General features: G+C 36.8%; 1 protein-coding gene across 1 annotated transcript in view; it reads left to right on the plus strand.

The window, feature by feature from the left end:
• MYO3A (myosin IIIA) overlaps positions 1-24,464 on the plus strand; it is a 259,169-nt gene that overhangs the window by 229,126 nt on the left and 5,579 nt on the right. The window contains exons 31-33 of the mRNA XM_078151955.1: positions 11,818-11,921; positions 20,291-20,331; positions 24,136-24,279. Of these exons, the coding sequence (XP_078008081.1) occupies positions 11,818-11,921; positions 20,291-20,331; positions 24,136-24,279 (289 nt within the window). The remainder of the gene's footprint in view (positions 1-11,817; positions 11,922-20,290; positions 20,332-24,135; positions 24,280-24,464) is intronic.

Raw genomic sequence — 24,464 nt, forward strand, 5'->3', positions numbered from 1 at the left:
AAAGTTATTGATGTCTTGTTCGATTTCTTTTTCTAAGATTGGGTTTAAATAGCCATAATACTTAAATAGTATTTTATTTCTTCTTCTGTTAATCTGGGTAATTTATATTTTTGTAGATATTCATCCACTTCATTTAGTATTGGCACGTATTTGGGTGAAAGAGCTCCTAACAGTTATCTTACTTTCCTCTTCACTGGTGGTGAATTCACCCCTTTCATTTTTGATACTAGTAATTTGGTTTTCTTCTTTCCTTTTTTAATCAAATCAACCAATAGTTTATCTATTTTATTGCTTTTTTCATAAAATCAGCTTCTAGCTTTATTTATTAGTTCAATGGTTTTCTTACTTTCAATTTTATTCTCTCCTTTGATTTTCAAGATTTCCTATTTGGTATTTAATTGGGGATGAGAGTAAGGTTTAAGCTTTGCCCACCACTCTCCTATCTTCCCCTCCATTATAATGGGCTAATATTTGTAAGATGACTGGTCACCATCTATTATTATGTAATGGAGGAAGGAAATATCTAATTTTTTGGTCTTCCAAACTATAGGATCATGGAATCATAGATTTAGCGATGAAAGAGGCCACAGAAATTGAGTACAACCAGCTTATTTTACAGAAGAAGAAGCTAAGTCAGTGAGAGATTGTGACTTGCCCAGGGCCACACATCTAGTGCCTGAGGCAGGATTTGAATCCAAGTCTTCCTAACTCTAAGCTTAGTACTCTCTTTCCTATATCACAGCAGCATTTTAGCCAGTTGAGCCAACATGCTAGTAAAGGTGGTGGTGTGGCAACTGTTGGGAGCAGGAAAGTCCCTCTCAGTCCCATCCCAACTACAACTACCTTCACCTTCCCTTGATTTTCCCAACATTTTCAATGAAATCAGCAAATAGGAAGGGCAGAGGCAGAATTCCCTGGAAGCCAGAAGTGTAGCCAGCATGAGAGAGTATAGTTCTTACATCACCAAGAAGAGAACTGCATTTGGAGTCAAAGAACCTGGGTCCAATTCCTAATCCTGCCACCTACCTGTGTGACTGTGGAAAAATATTTCATTTAGCTTGTTCTCAACTTTCTTATCTGCAAAATGCAGGGGTTGGACTAGTGACCTCTAAGGTTCCTTAACCCTAAACCTATGACCTTACGACCTCCAAATTTCTGGCTCACAACACCAGGATTGTAGGTAGCAGATTGAGATGGGGAGGAATTCAAAGCAGAACTGGAGGAAGGCTGGAAGCATGATAAAAGAAAGAATAGCTGTGAAAACACCATCCTAAAACTGGTAGTCAGGGCAGAGCCATGGATCTGGGACCAGATGATAAGTTGAGAACTGAGTATCAAAATCCAACAATGAGCATTTATTAAGCACTTAGTATGTTCCAGGCACTGCATCAAGTACTGGGGATACAAATATAAGTCTACAAAAAGATAGTCCTTGTCCTCAAGAAGCTTACAATCTAATAGAGGAAAACTGCACATAAAAGGGACCTGAAAAGTGGGAAGAGGGAAAGGTAATTGGGGGTGGAGGAGGAAAGGCAGAGAAAGTCTGGAGAGTCAATTGTGCGGCCTCAAGAGGAATGAAGACAAGGCTGGCCTAAGCATTTTCCTTAAAATGCAGGTTCTGGAGGAACCATACAATCAGAGGAAGGCACCACAGGAGCACAGAGTATTTCCAATATGGGAAGTCCAGGGATGGAGTGAACTTCCAGGGTGAAGAGGTTTTTGTGGCATAGGAGAGAAAGTCTTGAGTCAGGAGCACAGATTGGAACATGTGGCCATGAGGCAGAACCCCAAGCAGACAGGTTCTCCCTAAACATTAAGGTTCTAAGCAAGGTAGTGGTCAGAAGTCCAAGGTAAGAACCAGGACATTCTTAGAAGCTTAAGGTTCAAGCCAAAACAGTCAAAACGACCCAGAATTTCTCTGTGGTGGCTGTTGAGGTCAGAACTCATTCCAGTGTGGTCAGCCTGCATCCTGAACATAGCAGCAGATGATCTGGAATTCTTGGCTAAAGAAAAAAGCAGATATCTGGAAAGAAAGAACTGCAGAGGTTTCTGGCAGATGAAAGTGAGTCTAAATATCATCAGGTATCCTGGCCATCACAATAAATCAGTGATCCTCTCTTTTTACATTCTACTTCTCTGTTGGGCAGTTTATCAAAACTGAAAAGAAATCTTTTCAAAAGGAAAAAGTAGGAATGTTAAAGAAAGAATTACAGAAGTGTAACAAGTAAATTTCCATCTAGGAATCCAATTTCTGATTTAGATATTTGACATTTAGCGAAATGACACAAAGTGTGTACACTTAAATAAAATTTTGCAATTAATACCAGCTTCATTAAAATGATCAAAATATGATGAAATTTAATTTACTAAAGCAAACATTGGAAAATCACCACAGGCCTTCCAAAAGCAAAAAAGAGAGAGAGAGATAATTGTCCACTCATCCCAGAGGGGGAAGAATGAATTTCTTATCAGCTAAAACAATAAAAGTAATCAGTACCACAACTACAATTTAAATTAATATCATACCTTCCAGCAGTTCAATATGCCAGTAACCTTTACGGGCTAATATTTATCACACACAAAAATTACACAGCTAATTTTTCTAGTGCCAACATTGATATACTGCTGATAATTTATTATAAATGTTTATGTCATTTTTGTAATTAAGGAATTAGGATGATGGGGGTAGACATACTTTGTATTTCCCCCAAAGGAACAAAGATTCTGAGGACAAAGATAAGACAACAGAATGAATACCTGCTTTTCTGAAATATGTGGATGTTGTCAAATATGTAGTGGTGGTCTGGCACTCAAAAAGGGGTACCATCAACTCAAAAAGGGCTCTCTTTATTCACTGATAATTAGCATTGATGGACACCCACTGTTTTCATGACAACATCTTAAGGGCAATATATTTCAAGAAGCCAAAGTCTTGTGCTCTGTGTTATTCTAAGTCAATTAATAAGCAAGGAGCTGCCATTTTGTCTTTGTGGTTCCTCAGAAGTATATTTCATCATATTTTGCTCATTTTAATGAAGCTAATATTAATTGCAAATTTTAAATTAAAACTTTGTATAATTTACCTAAATGTCAAAATCAAAAATTCAATTCCAGGATAGAAATGCAAGTATTTATTGAGCACCTGCTGTTTGCTCAGTTCTGAGTATCACTCAGAGGTGGAATCAGTCAACAGAATTCGGAGAGTGCCTACTGTGTGAATTGCACTATACTAAAGACTATATAGGGATGTTGTTGTTCAGTCGTTTTTCAGTCATATCCACATTCAGTTATGATTCCATTTGGGGTTTTCTTAGCAAAGATACTGGAGTGGTTTGCCATTTCCCTCTCTACTCCATCTTACAGATGAGGAAACTGAGGCAAACAGTGTTAAGTAACTTGACCAAGTCACCCAGATAATACGGATCTCAGGCCAGGTTTGAACTTAAGATAAATCTTCCTGACTCCACTTCACTGTAGGGGACAGTGAGATGTATACGGCATGGTTCCATTCTTGGGGAACTTAAAGTCTCACTTGAGGACTATTTTTGCACATGTGAAAATTAAATATCAATATTAGGTAATAGATGAGTAAGTTCCAATTGAGTGGAACAGGCAATAAATAATGTAGTTGTTGAGAGGAGAGAGATCACTTTGGGCTACAATGGTTGAGAAAGGCTTCATGATATAGAGGTGGGACCTTAAACTATGTCTTGAAGAATGGATAGGACATAGATGGGAACTGTCAGAGTCCACCTATGTCAGGACCTGCAGATCAGCTGGCACTGTAGACATCTGTGTGTGTATATATGCATCTATACAGGGTGTTCCAAAAGTCTTAGTGCAGTTTTAAGCTATTCAAACTTAAGGTGGAGCTAGTAAAACATAAAACTGTACCCCCTGTATAGATGTGCATACACACACATCAGCTAACACATCCCACTTCAAATTTACAAAGTGATTTCCATTCTTTATCTCATTGATACCTCATAATAACCCTGTGAAATTAGTACTATGGGTGCTTCCGCATTCTTCAGATGAGAAAACTGAGACACTAGTTAAGTGAATTGCTCATGGACACATGGCTAGCAAATTTCAAAGCCATGATTCCACTCTACCTCTTTGGATTCCAAGTCTGTTAATCTTCCCACTCTACCATGCTGCTTTGGGCAGCACTAGCTCTTCTCTGTTTTCTTCTTCATTCCACAATGCCAGATGCTACCAAGTAACTCTGCTTTTGCAGATTCCAAGCTAACTATTCCCTAAACAAAAAGAAAATATAAAAGTTCCTAGACTGAAGCAAAAGTTGGGATCAGTATGAAGGTCCTAATTGTTACTTATACCCTTTATTATTCTGAGCTTAAATATTGATGATGGTTCTGTGCCACTAGTGAGCTCTGACTTTCAGTAGTGGCATGTCCCTACAGACATACACATACTCTGACCTGTTCACTGGACCCCCAACTCTGCTTCAACCACTGGTTCCTGGGTCCCTCTCCAGCCTTGGCCCTCTCCCATGTTCAGCCCCTAGCCCTCATTCTAGCCTTATGTTAGCTTTCCAGAGACGACCTTCTAATTCTGTGCCTACAACCCACTGGCACCTATATGTCCAGTGCTAATAAGAAAAGGTGAGGAATCTACTTTGTTGTTGTTATTGTTGTTTGTTGTTGTTGATGTTGGGTCGTATCTAACTCTTCATGACCCCATTTGGGGATTTCTTGGCAAAGGTACTGAAGTGGTTTGCCATTTCCTTCTCCAGTTCATTTTACAGATGAGGAAACTGAGGCAAACAGGGTTAAGTGACTTAGCCCAAAGTCACACAGATAACAAGTGTCTAAGGCCAAATTTGAACTCAGATCTTCCTGACTCCAAAACCTATGTTCTATCTGCTGTGCAATCTAGGAGAAGACTAATAGGGAAGAAGTGTGATTTTTTTTTACTTGGAAAACAGACTGAAGGGGAGGGTTTGAGTGGAAGATTCATAAGAGATAATGCTATAGAGATAGATTGGGACCACTTTGTGGAGGACCCTGAATTCTAGGTCAAGGACTCTGGACATCATTCCATAGACAGCCAGGTGCTACCTATGTAGACAGCCATTGGAACATTTTTGTACTAAGAAGTTATTGCAGTAATAAATGATAAAAGTGATAAATGCCTAGACTTAAAGTGATGGGAATGGGAACAGAAAGGCAGAGGAAGACTTAATAAAACATTATGAAAAGGAGCCATAAGGGATTTTTTTAACATTGATGCCTATTCTATCTAATTCCTCTTCGAAAGGTACAATGTATATGTAAGCTATTTTATTTGGTGACTTCCTGGCATCTGCATCTCTTTCATACATCAATTCATTGTTTGAATTCACAACCCATTGCCACCCTACATCACTTACCAACAACACCAAAGCCTGTGACAAACTGAATTTATCCAATTGTGTACCAACAGTCTGTACAACTGTTAGATGATGTGGTGATTGAGCAAAGATGGATTACCGTTTTCACTTAGCTATTTTTGCCAAAGTGTGTAAAATAACTATTTGAGGCTGAATCCAACTGAGGGAATACTCAGATGTGATTTGATAGTTTAGGCATGTTAACTTTCTAAACCAATAACATTAATAAAATTACTTGTTATAATAAATGTAATGGTACTAATTGTCCTGAAAAAAGTTCTATCAGTACTTAGTAGCATCAAGAACAGCCAATATGTTAGAAGATAAAATTGAAACAAAAACAAAGAAAAAGAAAAGAAAAATTAGGTTAAAACAGTGAGCCATATTGAATACAAAATGCATTAGGAATGAACAAATGAAAACACATTTATTAAGTGCTTACTATATGCCAGGAACTGTGCTAAGTGCTGAAATGCAAATATAAGCAAGCAAAACAGTTCCTGTCCTGCTAAAGTATATACTCTAATAGGGAAGGCAACACATAAGAGGGAGCCAGAAAATGAATAGGGCCTACTCACTTGGAGGCACGGTTTGGAACTTGTGGCCAAGGAGCGTGATGCAGTGTTCATTCTGGCAAAATAAGGTAAAATCTTACCTATCAGAACCCAAAATGTTCAAGGGTTCCTCCACTGTGGAAGAAGGTGGGAATATGGCCAGAGTAAAGGTGGCACAGCATGGCATTAATAAAGAGGAAGACTTTGATAAGTGACTACTTTGTAAGGGGCATTCAAGTTTTAGGATACAGATTGACCTTTGATGTCCCTATGATTCTGTGAAATTATACTAACCTTGAGAGGGCAATTTGAATAAAGTCAAAATGCTAGAAGCCATATTCCAGGAACCTAAGAGGGAATTAGGTAGTGAGGAAATGGGAGCACTTAACATTACACTATTTTCTTGGTAGTATTCTAAGGTTGTACTTTTTTCTTTAATGTTGATATTTTCTACATCACTGTAACTTCCAAAAGACTCTTACATCAGAGAACCCTCCCTTATTAAAAAAAAAAACTTTATCAAAACATACAAATACATTTTGCACCTATTGTTTACTACCTTTAGACTGAGAGAAATACAGCGTACTTCACCGTCAGAGCACCTAAATTCACAATTTCTTACTGCATTGATAGGAATTCTGAAGTCTTTCCATGATGTTTTCCTTTATATTTTTGTGAAAGTCATGTAAATTCTTCTCCAAGTTCTGCTAACTTTACATAAGTTCTTCTAATTCTTCCTAATTTTCTATGAATTTTTCATATTTATCAATTCTTATGTCAGAATAATGTTCCATTACAGTCATATATCACAATTTTCCCAACAATTCTCCTAATCAATAGACACCCACTTTCCAGTTCAACTACCAAAAAAGTGTTATTACAAATACTTTTGTTTATGTGCACCCTTTTCTTGACCTTCAACCTTATTAGAGTATATGCTTAATAAATTGTATTAATGGATCAAAGAATATGTATGGAGTTTTTAGCATAATTTGAATTCTTTTCCAAAATAGTATAACTAATTCATAACTTTGCCAACATCGTATTTTGGTGTCTGTCTTCCCACTGTCTATCCAACATTCACCACTTTCATATTTTGTTGTATTTGTAAATATGATGGGGATGAGGTGAAGCCTCAGAGTTGTTTAGATTTGCATTTTTCTCAGTAGTTTTTTTAAAACATCCCTTCATATCCTTGTTACAAATTGTGTCATTTCTTTTGACCACTTATCTACTTGGCAAATGACTCTTGTTCTTATCACTTTCAGTTCCAAATATACCATGGATTTCCAACCTTTATCAGAGATATTGGCTGCAAATATCTTTTAGAAGTAGCATTTTAGCTGCATTGATTTTGCTTGTGCAAGTGTTTTGTTTTGTTTTGTTTTAACGTCATGTAATTGAAATTGTCCCTTATGTTTGTGGTCACTCTTTGTTAAAGAACTTTCCCCCTAGCCATAACTGGTACCTTTTCCCAATCTCCTCCAAAAAAAGTTTTTATGATGTGACTCAAAGGTTGTTCTTTCAAGATTAGTAGATGTTTTATAGCACACTATCCTCAATTCACTTATTGCATGACAACTTTAGCATGACAAATATTTGTAGACTTTTAAAAATGTCAAATGTAAGATAAATTTAATTATAAAAATTTGATATATTCCTAAAATTACCAAGGATTAATATTAACTTTACAGTTGTATCTGCCTTTCACTCAACAAACATAACACAAACTTTCAATAGCAATATATTTTAATATGTCAAAAGAATGGAAGCACAAATGAAAACAAAAGTCATTTTCCACCTAACAATTAACGCTGAGAGGAGAAGATTCACCAGGAGTCAAAAAGAAGGGAGGAAAGAAGTTAATTGGACATAAACCCAACATGAATTCCTGAAAGAGTTAAAGAAAGAGATAAGAGTAATAGAGGAAAAATTAGGAAAAGATATGAAGGTGATGCAAGATTATGAAAAAGGAATTAAGAGTTTAGTAAAAGAGACACAAAGAAGAATGAAGAAAATAACACCTTAAAAAACAGAACTGGCCTAATGGTAAAAAGAGGGGGTGCACAAAAATTAACTAAAGAAAATAGCTCCTTAAAAATAGGCCAAATAGAAAAGGAAGTACAAAAATTCATTGAAGAAAAGGACTCCCTAAAAAGTAGAATCGGCCAAATGGAAAAAAAGTACAAAATCTCACTGAATAAAATAATTCCTTAAAAATTAGAATTGACTTACTAGCTGTGTGACCCTGGGTAAGTCACTTAACCCCAATTGCCTAAAAAAAAATTAGAATTGAGCAAGTGAAAGCTAATGACTCCATGAGACATCAAGAAACAAAAAAACAAGAGTCAAAAGAATGAACATGTAGAAGAAAATGTGAACTATCTCATCAGATAAACAACTGACCTGGAAAATAAATCAAGGAGAGATCATTTAAGAATTATTGGATTACCAGAATGCCATGTAATCAAAAAAGAGGCTAGACATCATATTTCAAGAAATTATAAAGGAAAACTGCCCCAATATCTTAGATCCAGAGGGTAAAATAGAAAATAAAGGAATCCAGCAATCACCTCCGAAAATAGATCCCAAAATGAAACATCTCAGGAATATTATAGCAAAATTCCAGAGCTTCCAGGTCAAGGAGAAAATATTGTAAGTAGCCAGAAAGAAATAATTCGGATATCATGGAGACACAGTCAGGATCACACAAGAATTAGTAGCTTCCATGTTCAAGGAGTGGAGGACTTGGAATATGATATTCCAGAAGACAAAGGACCTAAGATTACAACCAAAAAAAACTGACCCAGAAAAACTGAGTATAAACTTTTAGGGGAGAAATGGACATTAAATTAAATAAAGGACTTTCAAGGATTCCTGATGAGACAAGAGCTAAATAATAAATTTGATATTCAAATGTAAGATTCAAGAGAATCATAAAAAGACAAACATGAAAAAGATATCATAGAGCACTCAAAAATGTTAAACTATTCACATTCCTACATGGGAAGGTGATGCATGTAGGTCCTAAGAACTTTATGGTAGGAAGGAGGGAGAGCAGAGACAGAAGAAGAAAATGGATAGAGGGAAATACACAATTAGTAATCATAACTAAATGTGAATGGGATGAATTCACCCATAAAACAGAAACAATATGCTGTTCACAAGAGACATACTGGAAACAGAAAGACATACACAGTTAAATTAAGGATCTGGAAAAGAATCTATTATGCTTCAGCTGAGGTAAAAAAAAAAAAGGTAGCAATCATCATCTCAGACAAAGCAAAAGCAAAAACAGACCTATTAAAAGAGTTAATTATGGAAGTACATTTTGCTAAAAGGTACCTTAGACAATGAAGAAATGTCAAAAATGTTTACATCAAGTTTCAATAAAGGCCTCATTTCTTGAATACATAGAGAACAAATTTATAAAAATAAGAGCCATTCCCCAATTGATAAATGGTCCAAAGATATGAACAGGCAGTTTTCAGAAGAAGAAATTAAAGCTATCTCTAGTCATATGAAAAAAATGTTCTAAATCTCTATTGATTAGAGAAATACAAATTAAAACAACTTTGAGGTACCTCCTACCTGTCAGAAAAATGCTGGAGGGGATTAGGCAAAAATAGGTACATTCATGAACTATTGGTTTAGTAGTTAACTGGTCCATCCATTCTGGAGAACAATTTGGAACTATACCCAATGGTCTATAAAGGTACATACTCTTTAACCCAGCAATACCACTTCTAGGTCTGTGTCCCAAAGAGATTAAAGAAAAAGGGAAAGGGCATATATGTACAAAAATATTTATATTGGCTCTTTTGTGGTGACAAAAAATTGGAAATCAAGGGAATGCTGAACAAGTTGTGGCAAATGATGCAGTAGCATTGTACTATAAGAAATGATAAGGAGGATAGTTTCTGAAAAACATGGCAAGATCTATGTGAACTGATTCAAAGTAAAGTTAGTGAAGAAAGTGAAGAATTGGGAGATCGTTGTGCACAGTGATACTAATATTTACTGATGAGCAACCTGAAAGACATAGCTACTGTGATCAATGCAATGATCCAAGATAATTTCAAAGGACTCATGATGAAAGAAAAAAGATATCCACTTCCAGAGAGAGAAATGATGAACTCTGCATACCAATTGAAGTATACTTTTCTCACTTTTTTTTTTTTTGCAGCATGGTAAATGTGGAAATATGTTTTGCCTGACTTCACGTGTATAATGTATATCATATTGTTTGCCTTCTCAGTGAACTGGTGGGGGGAGGGGGGAGAAAAAGAGAGAATTTGGAACTCAAAATTTAAAAAGAAAATAATGTTATGAATAATATTTTTAAAAAATAAAAGTTCCTACTCAAAATCTTTATAGGAAGTACATTTTTTAAAAAAACACTCAGTTCATCAGAAGATACTAATGAGAAAACCAGGCTTTATTGCCTTATGAGAGACTGATAAAAAGAACTACACTGAGTCTCACTTGGAAAACTTATCTTGCTGATCTGAAGTCAGACCTTCATAGAAAAGATGCTGGATTTGGTTCCTAAGTTCTAATTCTAGCTTCCATTTCCTCACTGAAATAGGAGGTTAAACTGAACGCCCACAAAGCTTCCCTTCAGCTCTAAATCCCATAACCTTATGAATCCTTATCATCTTTAATGATCCTATAGGGACTGCCAAATTTAAGTATAGAACTACAGGTAGTCTTACCTCTCTATAACAAAAGTACTTAACCTGGGGTTCATGAACTTGGGTTTTTTTTTAATATTTTGATAACTATTTCAATAGCATTTGTTTCCTGTGTAAAGATGTGCATTTTACTTTATGCATTTAAAAACGTCATTCTGAGAAGGGGTCAATAGGTTCACCAGACTGCCAAACAGACATGTTACATGAAAAATAATAAGAATCAGTGTTTTATATAAATAAGAAACAATGTGGTACAATGGAAAAGAGATGGATTTGAAGTCAGAGGACCTTGATTGTAATCATGGTTCTACTTCTTATTAGCTATGTTACCTTGGATAATTCATGCAACCTCCCTGGGCCTCAGCTTCCTTATCTTTAAAAGCAAGAGTTAAATAAGATAACCACTCAGATCCCTTCTGCCTCTGACTGATTCCTCTTATTCTATGAAATGGGCAATTTCTTCACATATTTAATTAATGTATATGTGTATGTTTGAGTGTGTACACACATATCCAATTAAATATGTGTGCATATATATATTCTATTATATATTCCATTATAGATAGATAGATAGATAGATAGATAGATAGATAGATAGATAGATAGCTTAATGCCAGCGTTATCTAAATCCCCAGCATTTGGTACAAAGTAAATGCTTGATAAATATTTCTGTGTACATATATAGGTTTTCCCTAAAGTCTCAATACAGTTTTAGGCTTTAATAACTTAAAACTGCATTAAGACTTTTGGACTACCCTGTATAATTTGCAAATTGAGAAAACAGGTATGTTCATTGCATTGAAGGAAAGAGAGAAGAGAAAATAACAGTGGAGAGCCAAAAAATAGTGAGTAGGATGTTTTACTTCTAGCAGCTTTATTTCTTCACCACCTCGAAGATGGTACTTTCCTATTTCTATTCCTACAATTTCATTTTATTCCTCAGTTACCTTCTCCTTTTCCTTTCCCCTCCCAACCCTAGGCCATCATATAGACAATGGAAAGAGTGGTCAGGATCAGAGGGGGAGTGTCAGCAAGTGGAGGTAAACCATCCCAATCCCTCCTTTCTCACCTCCAGCCTCAAATATATGTGTAAATTCAATTCCATAAGAAATATGAAAATTATTTTTATAATAGAGCTTTAAAACTGAATACTTATTTCTCAATACCTTTGTTGTAGGTGTCTCTAAAGAAGAGCCAAAAATATTGAGACCTCCAAGACGACCATCAAAACCCAAAACATTAAATAATCCTGAAGACTCCACATATTATTATCTGTTACATGTAAGTGATTATCTGGGCTCTTCTAGTTTTAAAATTCTATTCTATTACCAAATTCAATCCATAGGAATCACTGCAGGCAGGTGGAAAAGTTGAAGCCATAATAAGAAAGATTAGGCCCTGTAATAGATAGTATTTAACTCTGCCCCTTGAGAGATACTGTGCTTATTTTAATAGTACTACTCTCAGTATTATTGCAGCTAAGGCCAATCCTTGAAAAAAGTATGGACCAAGTAAAGGTTGTCTTTGAAATCCTCCTTCTAATTTCCCTTTCAGTGTCTTTATTTCCCTGCCAAAGGATTCATGCATCTTCATGTCCCACCTTGACTGCCCCCTTGGGCCTACCCTACGTTATAGCAGGTGCTTCATGTTCCATACCTTTCCTTCTTGCCCCATCTCCCACCAAAACCTATTTGTTAGTTGTTCCATTCATGTAGGGTCCTGTTCTTAGCTGATAAAAAAGAATTTATGTTGGTATATTTATGATAATTAGTGCCTTGATAAGCCATTCTCCTCTAAAAGAATTTGCGCTTTAAAAAGAGCTTTCCAGAAAAATGCTTTAACTCAAGGAATTAGTTAATGGTAAGAATTTTAGTCATAATTGTGAGCTGGTTGAAAGAGATAATTTTGAAAATGTAGATCCTTCTGTTCACCTCATATCATCACCATATAGGCATCTCTGCCTATACTTAAAGCCACACCTGACAGTCACAATATCCCCAAAGACTGTTCATGAGTCAGAACTGACCCTTACCTTGAAGCTATCCCTAAGATCTGTGGGATGCCCTGTACCCCATCCTGCCTTTTTGCCCCTTCTTTGGTAAGTATCAGTCACCTACCCCCAAGATAGGAGAGGGGAGAAGCAAAAGCCCAAATTTTTATCCCTCTTAATGCAAAAAAAAAAAGAAATAGACACACATTACATGCATACATAGACATATGTAAACACACCCACACAATTTACATTTCATCCCACTAAAGAAATATATAAAGGAAGTATTTTCTGCTTAAGGGCAGAAAATACACTTAAGTAAAACTAGCTAATGTTTCAGCTCAGGTCTCTCCACATTCTGGATTACACAAAGAAGCTGTGAATCCTCATTATTCCTCTTCTGTGGTTTCTCCCAAAGCCAATCGGCTGCCAGCTCTTTCAGTCAAAGTTCAGTCAGAGTCACATACTAGCTGTATAGCCTGGAGAATATAAATATAAATTTCCTCACCTACAAAATAGAAATGTTTATCAGCCCTTCTTTTCTTCTGAAGGTCACTGTACAAATCAAATGAGATCATTTGTAAGTGCTATGTAAACAGGATGATTATCATTACTAGAGCATTTAAACAAAGAGAAACAGTCCATATACAGACCTAAATGAAATTTTCCACTCACAGATCACAGAACTAGAATCATTAATATTGTTCTTTAAAAAACATTCATGTATAACCAGCATTTGGTTTTGCTAAACATGTCCAAAAAAAAAAGCCAATCACAGAAGAATCAGAGAAAACAGGCAATTCCAGGTGACCCAAATGTACTTGGTTGTCACCATGAGCAAACCTTGGTTCAGAGTAAGATATGTGTATTGATTTTCTCTGCTGTCTAGAATAAGATGCAGCTGGGCTGACATCTATATGTACAAAGACATAAAAAGAAAAGCAGAGACTTAGGATAAGACATTTCAAAGCAATATATAAGGTTTCCACTAATGCAGACATTTAGTAGCAAATGATTCTTACTGAACTATTTTTAACAGCAACAAAATGATAGATTAAACTGATTTCCATTCTCATTAAACATCATTATGATGGATTTTGAGCAGATGAGGTCAAAAGGCTCTTCCTAAGATTAAAGATCTAATCAGTCTACTGGCAAGTACTCACAAAACTGCTTTCAGGAAGAGCTCTGAATTTGGGGCAGAGGACCTGTGTTCAAGTCTTGACTTTGCTACTTGCTACCCATGTGACCTGGGACACTTGGTGTCCCCCAGCCTCAGGTTCCCCAGCTTGAAAATGAAGGAATCGGACCGCCTTTGTAAGATCCCTTCCAGCTCTCTTATTGATTGACCCACCAGGTCCATGGTAGCAGGGCTTTGAGTTTGAAGGTATGTATTAACGACTGCATGTTATTGAGGACTCTCACACATATGTGCTCTGTCACATAAAGCTTCTCCTCTGACTTTTCCTTCTCTTTGCCAGCTATAGCAGGCTTGTATCATCTACATCCCCAAATTTGCCACTGTGAAGATAAATATCAGGCTGAGGATTCAAACATATTGAGTGTCTGTAATATAAACACCAGCATCAGAGAAACATCTTGACATTTCTCTTTTTCAATTCCTTTGTATTCTAAACTTGATGAACATCAGCAGACATAAGCATCTCCATATGCAAAGAACAGAAAAGAGGATTGATTGTTCATGAAAACATGAGTCTCCATTACATACAAGCCTGTTGGGGGGGGTTTAAGTATAAAATAAATTCCAAATGTTCCAAAGATGCCCCACCTGTCTGTGTTTCCCACTCAACTTCCTTCTCTTCTCTTCTGTGTATTTTAAATGCTTCACTGATGCTCTTTTATGGTTTCTTTTGGGGGAAGCAAGGCATCACTATAACCACATCTCTATTCTCCACAATTCTCCTAACCTTCCCTTAAAATCAATACACAAAAAGAACAAATCTATACATTGGTCATGTCTGAAAACCTATGTCTCATTCCACCTTTCTAATCCAACAACTTCATGCCAAGAGGTGGAAATAAGTGTGCTTCGTGATCAGTCCTCTGAATTGCTGAGTAGTCGTTACATTAAACAGAGTACTTAAGTCTCTCAAAGATGGTTTTCTTTACAATGTTGTCACTGTATAAATTTAGGCATTTGTTTTATAAAAGAGGGGTTGTAGTCACTTATTCCATATGTAGCTATGAGCCTACTTCACTTCCACCCGTAGCTATGATGCCCTGGCTCTAATGATATAGAGTCCTACCCTCAAGGAACTTACCTTTCATTTGGTATATAACATTATGTTAAAAACAAGAATTCAGATTATTTTGATGCAACTTAGGTAGCTTGTGACTATGACACTTCTTTCAAAACCAATTCAGCTGAACTCAATAAGCATTTAAAAGCCCATTCCTTATATGTTGCGCTATGTGCTAGAAGTACAAAGATGAAAAACAAGTGCATTCCCTTCCCTCTAAAAGTATAGAGTCTTGTGAGGGAGGAAGGGGAAGGCATGTGCAAAATAAGTGTAATACATGTTAGGATATTGTGAGGGCACAAGAAAGTGTCAAAGGAGAGTTTCCAAAGAAAACTGCAAGAGGAAGAGATCACTTTCAGCTGGGGGGAGAATCAAGGAAACAGCATCAGAGATGGATCTTGAAGGGAAAAAATAACCTCAATGGGGGTAGGAGTGAGAGCATTCCAGGCATGGGGAGCAGCCAGAACGAAAGTTATATAAATAAAACATCAAATTTACTTTTTAAAAAAATTCTTACAAATAAAAAATATATAGTATCACCATGCTCAACTGTCATTGTGAAGTCAATAGATGTTCAACTTATGTTCATTTTACAACTACTTAATCCTTCAAGAAAAAAACACAACTTTTTAAAAAAATTCTGTACACTTGATGCAAAAGTGGATGTAAATTGATGCAAATCTTTATAAAGTATATTACAGACTTCCTACTCTTCCTAAACACAAAATATTGAGTCTAATGTATGCTTTTGTTGGTTCAGGATCATAATTATAAACAATAAAAATTATAAATATAGCAGTGCCTCCAGGGACTATTGAAATCTATGAGGCTATTTCTCTGCCCATTAAATGGCCTTTGAATTTTTTACCTGATTTTTATAATTTTTGCATGTGCTTCCATAAATACTTCAAATTGTGTTTCCAATGCACTGCTGGCTAGGAAACAAAAAACCAAACTGTTAGAATTGTTTGTAAAGTAAGAATGAATTGACTGCAGTAAAAAATCTGGGGGATTCTTCTGCAGAGGGAAGTGTAGGAATTTTAGTGCACAGCATTTGTAACAGCTGGGTTCTTGTCCCTCCATAGCCACTCACCAGCTCTGTGGCCGTAGGTATGTTATTGGGGCTTGGGAACTAAGATCCTCATTTTCCTCTTTTCTAGGCTGGTGGTGATGCAGTGGATAGAGCTCTGGGCCTGTAGTTAGGAAGATCTGAATTCAAATTTGACCTCAGACACTTACTAGCTATGTGACCCTAGGCAAGTCACTCAACTTCTATCTGCCTCAACTTCCCCAAATATAAAATTAGGATAATAATAGCACCTGTCTTCCACAGTTGCTGTGAAGATAAATAAGATAATATCTGTACAAAGTACCCAGTATGGTGCCTGGCACAGAGTAGGTGCTATATAAATGCTTATTCCTTTCCTTTATTCCCTTCCCTAAAATGAAAGGATAAAAAGAGATGATAGCTAAGTTCTCATACACTTCTATGATTCTCTGTGCCCCTTCCAAAACAACTTTACCAGCTATTTGAGCTGCCTCGTGACTTCTGTCTCTTTTTTCTGAATCATCGCCCATTTCCAAATGGTTGGGGTTGCTAGGAATCCAATTTCCAGATAAGTGGAGTTTTTCTACATTACTAAAATGAAAATGGGTAATTGGCAACATAATTTGAGGTGGCAGAGGTTTTGGAAACTGCTTTTGACTCAGAAGTAAGGCTATTTCTTTGTAGGTTGTTAGGGAAAAGATTGATCATGGCTGGCCAGGGAGCTCTAACTCACTTCAGGGTTCTTTGACTCCCTCTTCTCCTTCAGTTCAAGTCAACAAATACCTAAGAAGTACCTCTTTATTAAGTTCATGTATTAAACTGGCCTGTTAGCTGTTCCCTGAATAGGACATTCCACTTCGTGTGTGTGTGTGTGTGTGTGTGTGTGTGTGTGTATGTGTATTCACTTCTTAGTTCCACCCCATCAAAACTCTAACTTCTTTCAAAGCTCAGCTTAGGGGCCACCTCCTCCCGGAAGCCCATCCTGATCTTGGGTCAGGTTAATGCTAGTGCTCCCTTGCCAGAAATTACTTTGCATGTGTTTTATGTACTTAATCTTCTATATACATGTTGTCTCCTCCACCCTCCACCAATGAAAATGCTAGTTCCTTAAAAGCAGGAACTATTTCATTATTTTTCTTTGTATTCATAATGCTTAGTATAATAAGAAGCAGCATGGTGTAATGGATAGGTCAATGAACTTGGAGTCAAGAGAAGCTGGGTTCAAATCACACTTCACACCTTCATTAATTGTGTGACCCTGGGCAAGTCATGTAGCCTTCCCAGGCTTCAGTTTGATCACCTGAAAAATGGGGATGGAATTCCATATCTGCAAAAATGTTGTTGTCTAGTCTTTTCAGTCATGTCTGACTCTTCATGATCCCATTTGGGTTTTCTTGGCAAATGTACTGAAGTGGTTTTCCATTTCCTTCTCCAGCTCATTTTATAGGTGAGAAAACTGCAGCAAACAGAATTAAGTGACTCGAGAAGGGTCACACAGCTAGCAAATGTCTGAGGCCAGAATTGAACTCAAGGAGATGAGTCTTCCTAACTCCAAGCCTGGCACTCTATCCACTGTGCCACGTAGCTGCCCTCATCCGCAAAAAAAACAGATGACCTCTTAAGATCCCTTTCAGCTATAAACCTATGATCCTATGATGTACATAGAAAATAAATATAAAATATCTAAAAAGTTCTTTCTCTCAGAGAACATACATCCCATCGGAGTGGGAGACGTAGAGTTCTTCCAAGGAAGGGTGCAAAAAGCACCCTTGAGATAGAAAGAAATCTTTTACTGGTGTAGAGGAAATCATTCTTTCCTCTTTTTCCTTCTCTTTGTGTTCTTTTTCAAAAGCTGAGGCACTATATTGCTTCTCCCAAAATGGCAAAAATGCAATAATTGGGGAGAATTCCCTGTGCTGTGAACTGCTATAAGGAAAGGACTAATTTATAATTGCCATTTCCTGGAGCCAAGTTTTGCTACAGATATGAGCAAAGAGATCCCCCAGCTTGGGGATTCAAGGGCAGTGTGCCGTTTGGGGCTCGGTTATGTAATAGAGACCTTGGCTCTTGTCATTCAGCTTGTCCGCATCACTCACATTCACACACTGGGATTCAGAAAACAAGATCGAGTGTTATTTATTCATTAAATATCTGGAACTAAGAAACACCCCTCTTGCAGGAAGTCACCAGTGTTACAACGTACAAAGTGGCTCACAGCAGTGTCAGCTGGACTTCAAGAGGTCCACATGTGGGCAGTTATAACCACTGATGCTTATATAGCACTTTACATACAGTGTCTCATTGGAACCTCACAACAACTCTGTGATGGCAGTGTTCTGGGCATTATTATCCTTATCTTACAGATGAGGAAACAGATGAGGCTCAAGGACTAAGCAGCTTGTTTATGGTCACATGATTTAGTTGGAGGCATCTCCTGACATGAAACCCATTCATTTCCTTCCAATTGACACATGAGCAATCTGAGGCTAAACAAAATTAAGCAACTTGCTCAAAGTCGTACAACTTGTAAATATCATCATTGTAAGTTGTAAAATAGAATAAATGGTTCAAAGGTATCAAACCAAACCTTCTGTCTCCAAATACAGTGCTTCTTCCGAACCTGTGCAGTATGTAAGCACAAGCTGGCTTAGGGCATTAAAAGAAGGATTTGAACTGGTGGAAATTAAGGAAAGAGAAGGGAGGGTCCCAGTTGCCTAATCTGATTTCTTGGTTTCCTTGAATGGCATCATAAATACTGTTGTATATAAATATCAATACCCACCCCCTCACAGAAGCTCATAAGAATGAAGTTGATTCCAAATTGTGTGTGTGTGTGTGTGTGTGTGTGTGTGTGTGTGTGTGTGTGTGAGAGAGAGAGAGAGAGAGAGAGAGAGAGAGAGAGAGAGAGAGAGAGAGAGGTGATTTAGTGTGTCTCTAAAATTACTGGGAAATTGCCCAGATATGAACAAATCATTATTAATTGTTCTTATTTATTACCTTGCACTTGCATTGTGCCAGTCACCTTGGTATCTGCTGGTACTTCACATAATTAAAAGATTATCTTCCACTAGTACAAGGTAAATGTTATATTTGTTTTCTCTACCAGGAAGACATTATTAGTATGTGAGACAGAGACAGAGTTCTCCAGTGTCCTTGTGCCATACAGCTAAGTGTCTGTGCTTAATATCATGGCATGAAACACATACATAGTGCATCAAGCTATCAGGCAGTGATGGATTTTAGTTCAAGGCAAAGAACAATGGTATTTGATATGAGGTTGAAATGGAGCTACTACATACACAATGGTAGCTTGTAATTATTAGTAGGGTATATTAGTAACATATATGCTTCTTTGTTTTATATCTGAGTATTATCAGATGACTTCCAACATGTGACTTAATTCATTACGTTCTTTGCTGTAATATAATTAATTAAAATAATTATGGCCCATTATCTACTAGCACCATGGTTTCCATAGGCTTCCCACTTAAAACAACAAAATTGTAGGAATCTTAGGATTTTTAGAACGATAAGAAACCTTAGCAATCCACTACGATAATTCTATCATTTTGAAAATAAGGAAACTGAAAACCAGAGCATCTAAGGGATTTTTTTGAAAAGTAACACTTCGTTCTGTTCTATTTGGGACAAGCACGTTAGCTTCTTAATTTCTCATCATTGGCTACAATTTAGTGGTTTCTGGAGAAAAGTGTTTTTTAATCTGCTGCCAAATTAGGCATGTTTTACATTTACATATAGCATAAAATTATAAAGTCAACTGCACTAATGGGAAATAATGGGAATATAATGGGAGAGACTGTCTAAATTAGTCAAAAATCTGCATTAAAGAATACTTTGAAAGAAATGCTGTTTCATTGCTTCCAGATAAACACAGTAACTTGAGGTAGGCTCACTACTGGCCTTGCAGAGAGGCATCCTATTAAAGGAAGAGAAAAGAGTGATTATATAAATAGCATATCAAAACACTAGCATAAGCCATCCTAGCCTCTATTTTTTTGTATTTGAAAATGGATTCTTCAAAATGCTTTAAAAATTCCTCCTTTTTAGCAGATGAACAATTCCCTTCCAACTTTATTTATGTAATTAGCTTATCTGATTATCTTCTTCCATAAGTAGTACAAAGGTTCATTTTAACATACTCACTGTCCAAATTATCATAATTTCAGAAATGGGAAAGTCTAAATTAATGAAGTTTTATTATGTACTAAAATTAAAAATTTTAGGCTGAAAATATATGAAAATACTTTATTCAGTAACATATCTAATGCAACTTTGAAAGAAGCCAATGTTATATTAATAAGGTAGACTTTAAAATTTTTGTTCTCTTTAGAAATCAATCCAAGAAGAAAAACGAAGACCAAGGAAAAACAGGTAATCGTTATTCTTTAATGTATTAAGTATAATCCTGCTCCAAAAAACATGCATATACTTTCATATATTCTTAAATATAGATTATGAAAAGAGCACTGATTTTGTTGAGTTAAATTTAGAATACAATCTGCTCCCAGCATAATACATTTGACATGTACTAAAAGTATAATATTTATCAATGTCATAATAGGGCAGAGCAACTGGGGCATTGACCCAAAGCACTGAGATTTAGAGAGTGCTAATAACACTTCACTCCTTCAGCTGCTAGACACAACCAAATTTAGCACCTAGTTAGCAAAACTAATAAGTTAAAATAGAAGCTACCAGATGCTAAACTTCCTCTCTGCCCCATCCCCACTCCAACACATCCTAGGTAAGCTTCTATCTGGTCTACACCACCCTGCTCCACACCCCACCAGGAGCAGCATCCCAGGGTCTTTCCCAGCCCACTCTCACCACTAGTAATAGAACAAGTCTCAGAAAGTATATTTCAAAATGTGTCTTGTGCTGCTTGCCCCAGGTGTGTTTTATGAAATGACCCAAGCACAAAAATTGAGAGCTATAGTTCTATATAATATCCAACCTCATAACCATATATTGAGAATGCTTCCCACTGTTTTCCATTCTAATATCATGTTATTATTCTTGACCCTTAGAAATATGATCTTTTCATTGTACAAAAAGGAAATTCTTATATACATGTAGCCCATTTGTCCCTACAAAATTCCTTTCTTGCCTCTCTTTTTCTCTTTCTTTGAGGTTCTTTCTCTGTGTGTGTTTGTGTGTGTGTGTGTGTGTGTGTGTGTGTGTGTGTGTGTGAAAGGGGATGTCTGTGTGTGAAAGAGTTCTTGTCACCCACTTGGGTTTGACATATGATTATCAAGTTTATATCCCATCTGTAGTAGTAGCAGCAGCAGCAGCAGCAAGAGTAACAGCGGCGGCGGCGGCAGTAGTAATAGCGGTGGTAGTAGTAGCAGTAGTAATAGTAGTAGTAGTCTCAGTACCTTGAAGCCTGAGACTGTCAAGCCAAGGTGATAGAATACAAAATGCCCCTTGTGACCCTGCAGATTATGCTGCACTCATGCTAGCTCCCTAGAAGTAGGACAAAGTTTTGACCACGTAGTCTTTCCTTTTTTAAATATTCATTGGTATCTTTTGTTTTATATCACCTCCATCTCTGAATATCTCTCCCCTACACAGTAAGCCATCCTTTGTAGCAAAGAATTTAAAAAGAAAAGGATCAAAGCAGCTGAATAAAACCAAGCAAACATACCGACTAAAACTGATAGTATGTCAGTATTATAGACCCATTATCTCCAAACTCTATAAAGAAAGGGGGTTATATAATCCTTTCATTAAAACAAATATTCATGAAAGAAGGGACTACAGTAAAACTCTTGTTTATACTTCTATGCACTCAACCTTTAGGAGCAAAATGTAAATCACAAGAAATGAAAACCATATCAATTACTTATTCAAGTAACTAGCATCTGGGCATATCCTAGAATTCTCCAGCATTTATTCCAAGCCCTCATTCCTTCAGGTGATACAGTGGATGGAGTGATAGATGTGGAGTCAGGAAGACTTGACTTTGAATCTGGATTCTAATCCTGGCTGTGTGAGGCTGAGCAAGTGACTTAACCTCCTTAAGCTTCACTTTCCTCAACTGTAAAATGTACATAATAACAGCAACTACCTCACAGGGTTGTTGTGGGGATCAAATGAAATCACTTATATAAAATGCCTTGCAGACTTTAAAGTGCTATATAAATGCTGTTATCGAGTGTCTATTACATATAACCTTTCTTAAAATCCCATCTCAGTATATCATCATAGTATGATGGTGACTCTGAGGTCTCCAAAGCTGTGGCAGCAGAGTAAAGATTTTGGCAAGTGCTACTGAGCTTGGAAGGCTTTGTGCACAGATGGACTGTATATTTTTTTGCCAGTGGACAAATCTAGCTAAGGTCAGGGATACTCATCACCAGAAGATTGGCCAACAGGTGGTTAATTTTTTTAGCCATAGCAATTCATGAAAATCATATCCTAAAATACAGAGGATTTCCATGTGTGTTGGTGGAGAGAGGACCTGCATTGATGAAATCAGTGATCTTCTGAAGTATTGAAGTATACTCTGTACAAAGTACAGTGTATTCCTCCAGGATCCAGTCATCATTGAAAGACTAAGTGAATGCATGCGAAAGCATTACTATGTGCACTAAAGTGCTTACTATATGCCAAGCACTGGTTTACCTTTAGTATATTATGTTTACTAAAGCAGGTATATGAAATAATGTGTTTTTAATATTCAACAGTAACTGGAAAATTGGTAGGGAGTGGTATGATTAAGTTCCAATTAACCAGAGAAATCAATTCACCAGAGAGGATCCTATTCCCTGAATATTCTGGTCAATTAATGTTTTACTATACCAACATTATACCATAGTCTTTACTTATATCAGTGCCCAATCATCAACTAATAACTTGGAATTATCCCCAATAAATTGACAAAAATGTATTTATGGGCGATTGACAAAACATGTTCCAAAATGATGCTAATAACAGATGATTTGTTTATGTATTTCTAGACATTACATCTAGAGGTAGAAAAGACCTCAAAAACCATCTAGTCCAATCCCGGATTTTACATATGAGGAAATTAAAGCCTAATGAGGTTTAGTGACTTGTCCATGGTCCCACAGATAGTAAGAAATTAAATGTGTATACTAGTGTTACAAATGGAAAGCATAACTTGAATATTTGAAAAATATGCTATCCAGTGATCAGCAGCTTTCAACCCGTATGGCTACTCCAAGCCACTCTGCCACATTTTCTGTGGGCTGGAGCTACTGAACACTTCAACACCAAGCAACCACTTTCCCTGAAATCTGGTCTCCCTGAAATCTGCTTCATCTCCACCTCTGCTGAGATAATCCAGCAAATAAGTTTGTCAGAGGCTATGAGTCACTATTATACATGTATTTATGGATACCAGTGATGCACATGGATGAGGGAATGAAAGAAACTTACTCCCACTTTGACCTCAACTTCTTTGCTCCTTATGAACCAGCAAAAAAAAAAAGCCTATGGAGATTCAAAAAAGTTAAAGTGGGACAACACACCCCCACGTGCTCGTACCATGTTGGAGTATAACCAAGGCAGAGGAATTCCTCTAAAGACTGAGTATAGTTGGAGGTAGGGGGAACAGCATCAGGGAGGCCCCAAGGACAGCAGCAAGAGGGTTCTCCCTAGAATCATGCAAGTGGAACATGCCTTTTGATGTACCAATGGATAAAACTTGCTGTCAGTCTGAATTCGTATATGGGGTCTAAAAAATTGCCACAGAAGTTGATGAGAAAACTTGTGTGTAGCAAGTGGAACATGCCTTTTGATGTACCAATGGATAAAACTTGCTGTCAGTCTGAATTCGTATATGGGGTCTAAAAAATTGCCACAGAAGTTGATGAGAAAACTTGTGTGTAGAGGGACATGTGATAAGGAACAATTCCCAGCTACACCATTAAAATCAAACTGGCCACGAGACAATCAGAACCAAAAGGAAAAGTAACCCAGGTGAAAAGTCTTGAGGTTCAAAGTCAAAGGTTGTGGCTATTGGTAAGTCTGCTTTAAAAACCATGATATGTGACAGATATTTTTGTGCATTGTCAGATTTCTGCCATTTATGTTACCATGTGTATGATCCCTAAATTCTAGTCATTGAAAGAAAACTAAATAATTACTCTGTAATATAAGTAAAATGAAAATAGAATTGATACTATGTATGGCATATGTGTTCATTTACAGTCAGGGAAAAGTACTAGATTTAGAGGATTTCTATTACAAAGGATTTTCAACTAGTCACTCTGGACTGAAAGAACATAAACCTTACACAAGAGAGAGAAGACTACGGACAGAACTCCAGAACTCATGTTTTAAGACTGATGAAAGGTAATAAACCTTTAGCTACCATTTTCACATTTGTAGTTTTATTGCTTAAGCAAAAGAGATCTTTTTAGTGGAATGTGAAGAACACTGAACTTAGAAATGAAAAGACCTGGGTTTGAATCTCAGGTCTATATGTAGATGTATGAATGTGGACACTTTGTTTCTCCAATCTGTGCCTCACATGTAAA

The sequence above is a fragment of the Phascolarctos cinereus genome, unplaced genomic scaffold (assembly GCF_003287225.1).
Source record: "Phascolarctos cinereus isolate Bilbo 61053 unplaced genomic scaffold, phaCin_HiC Scaffold_1;HRSCAF=81, whole genome shotgun sequence".
NCBI classification, from domain to species: domain Eukaryota; kingdom Metazoa; phylum Chordata; class Mammalia; order Diprotodontia; family Phascolarctidae; genus Phascolarctos; species Phascolarctos cinereus.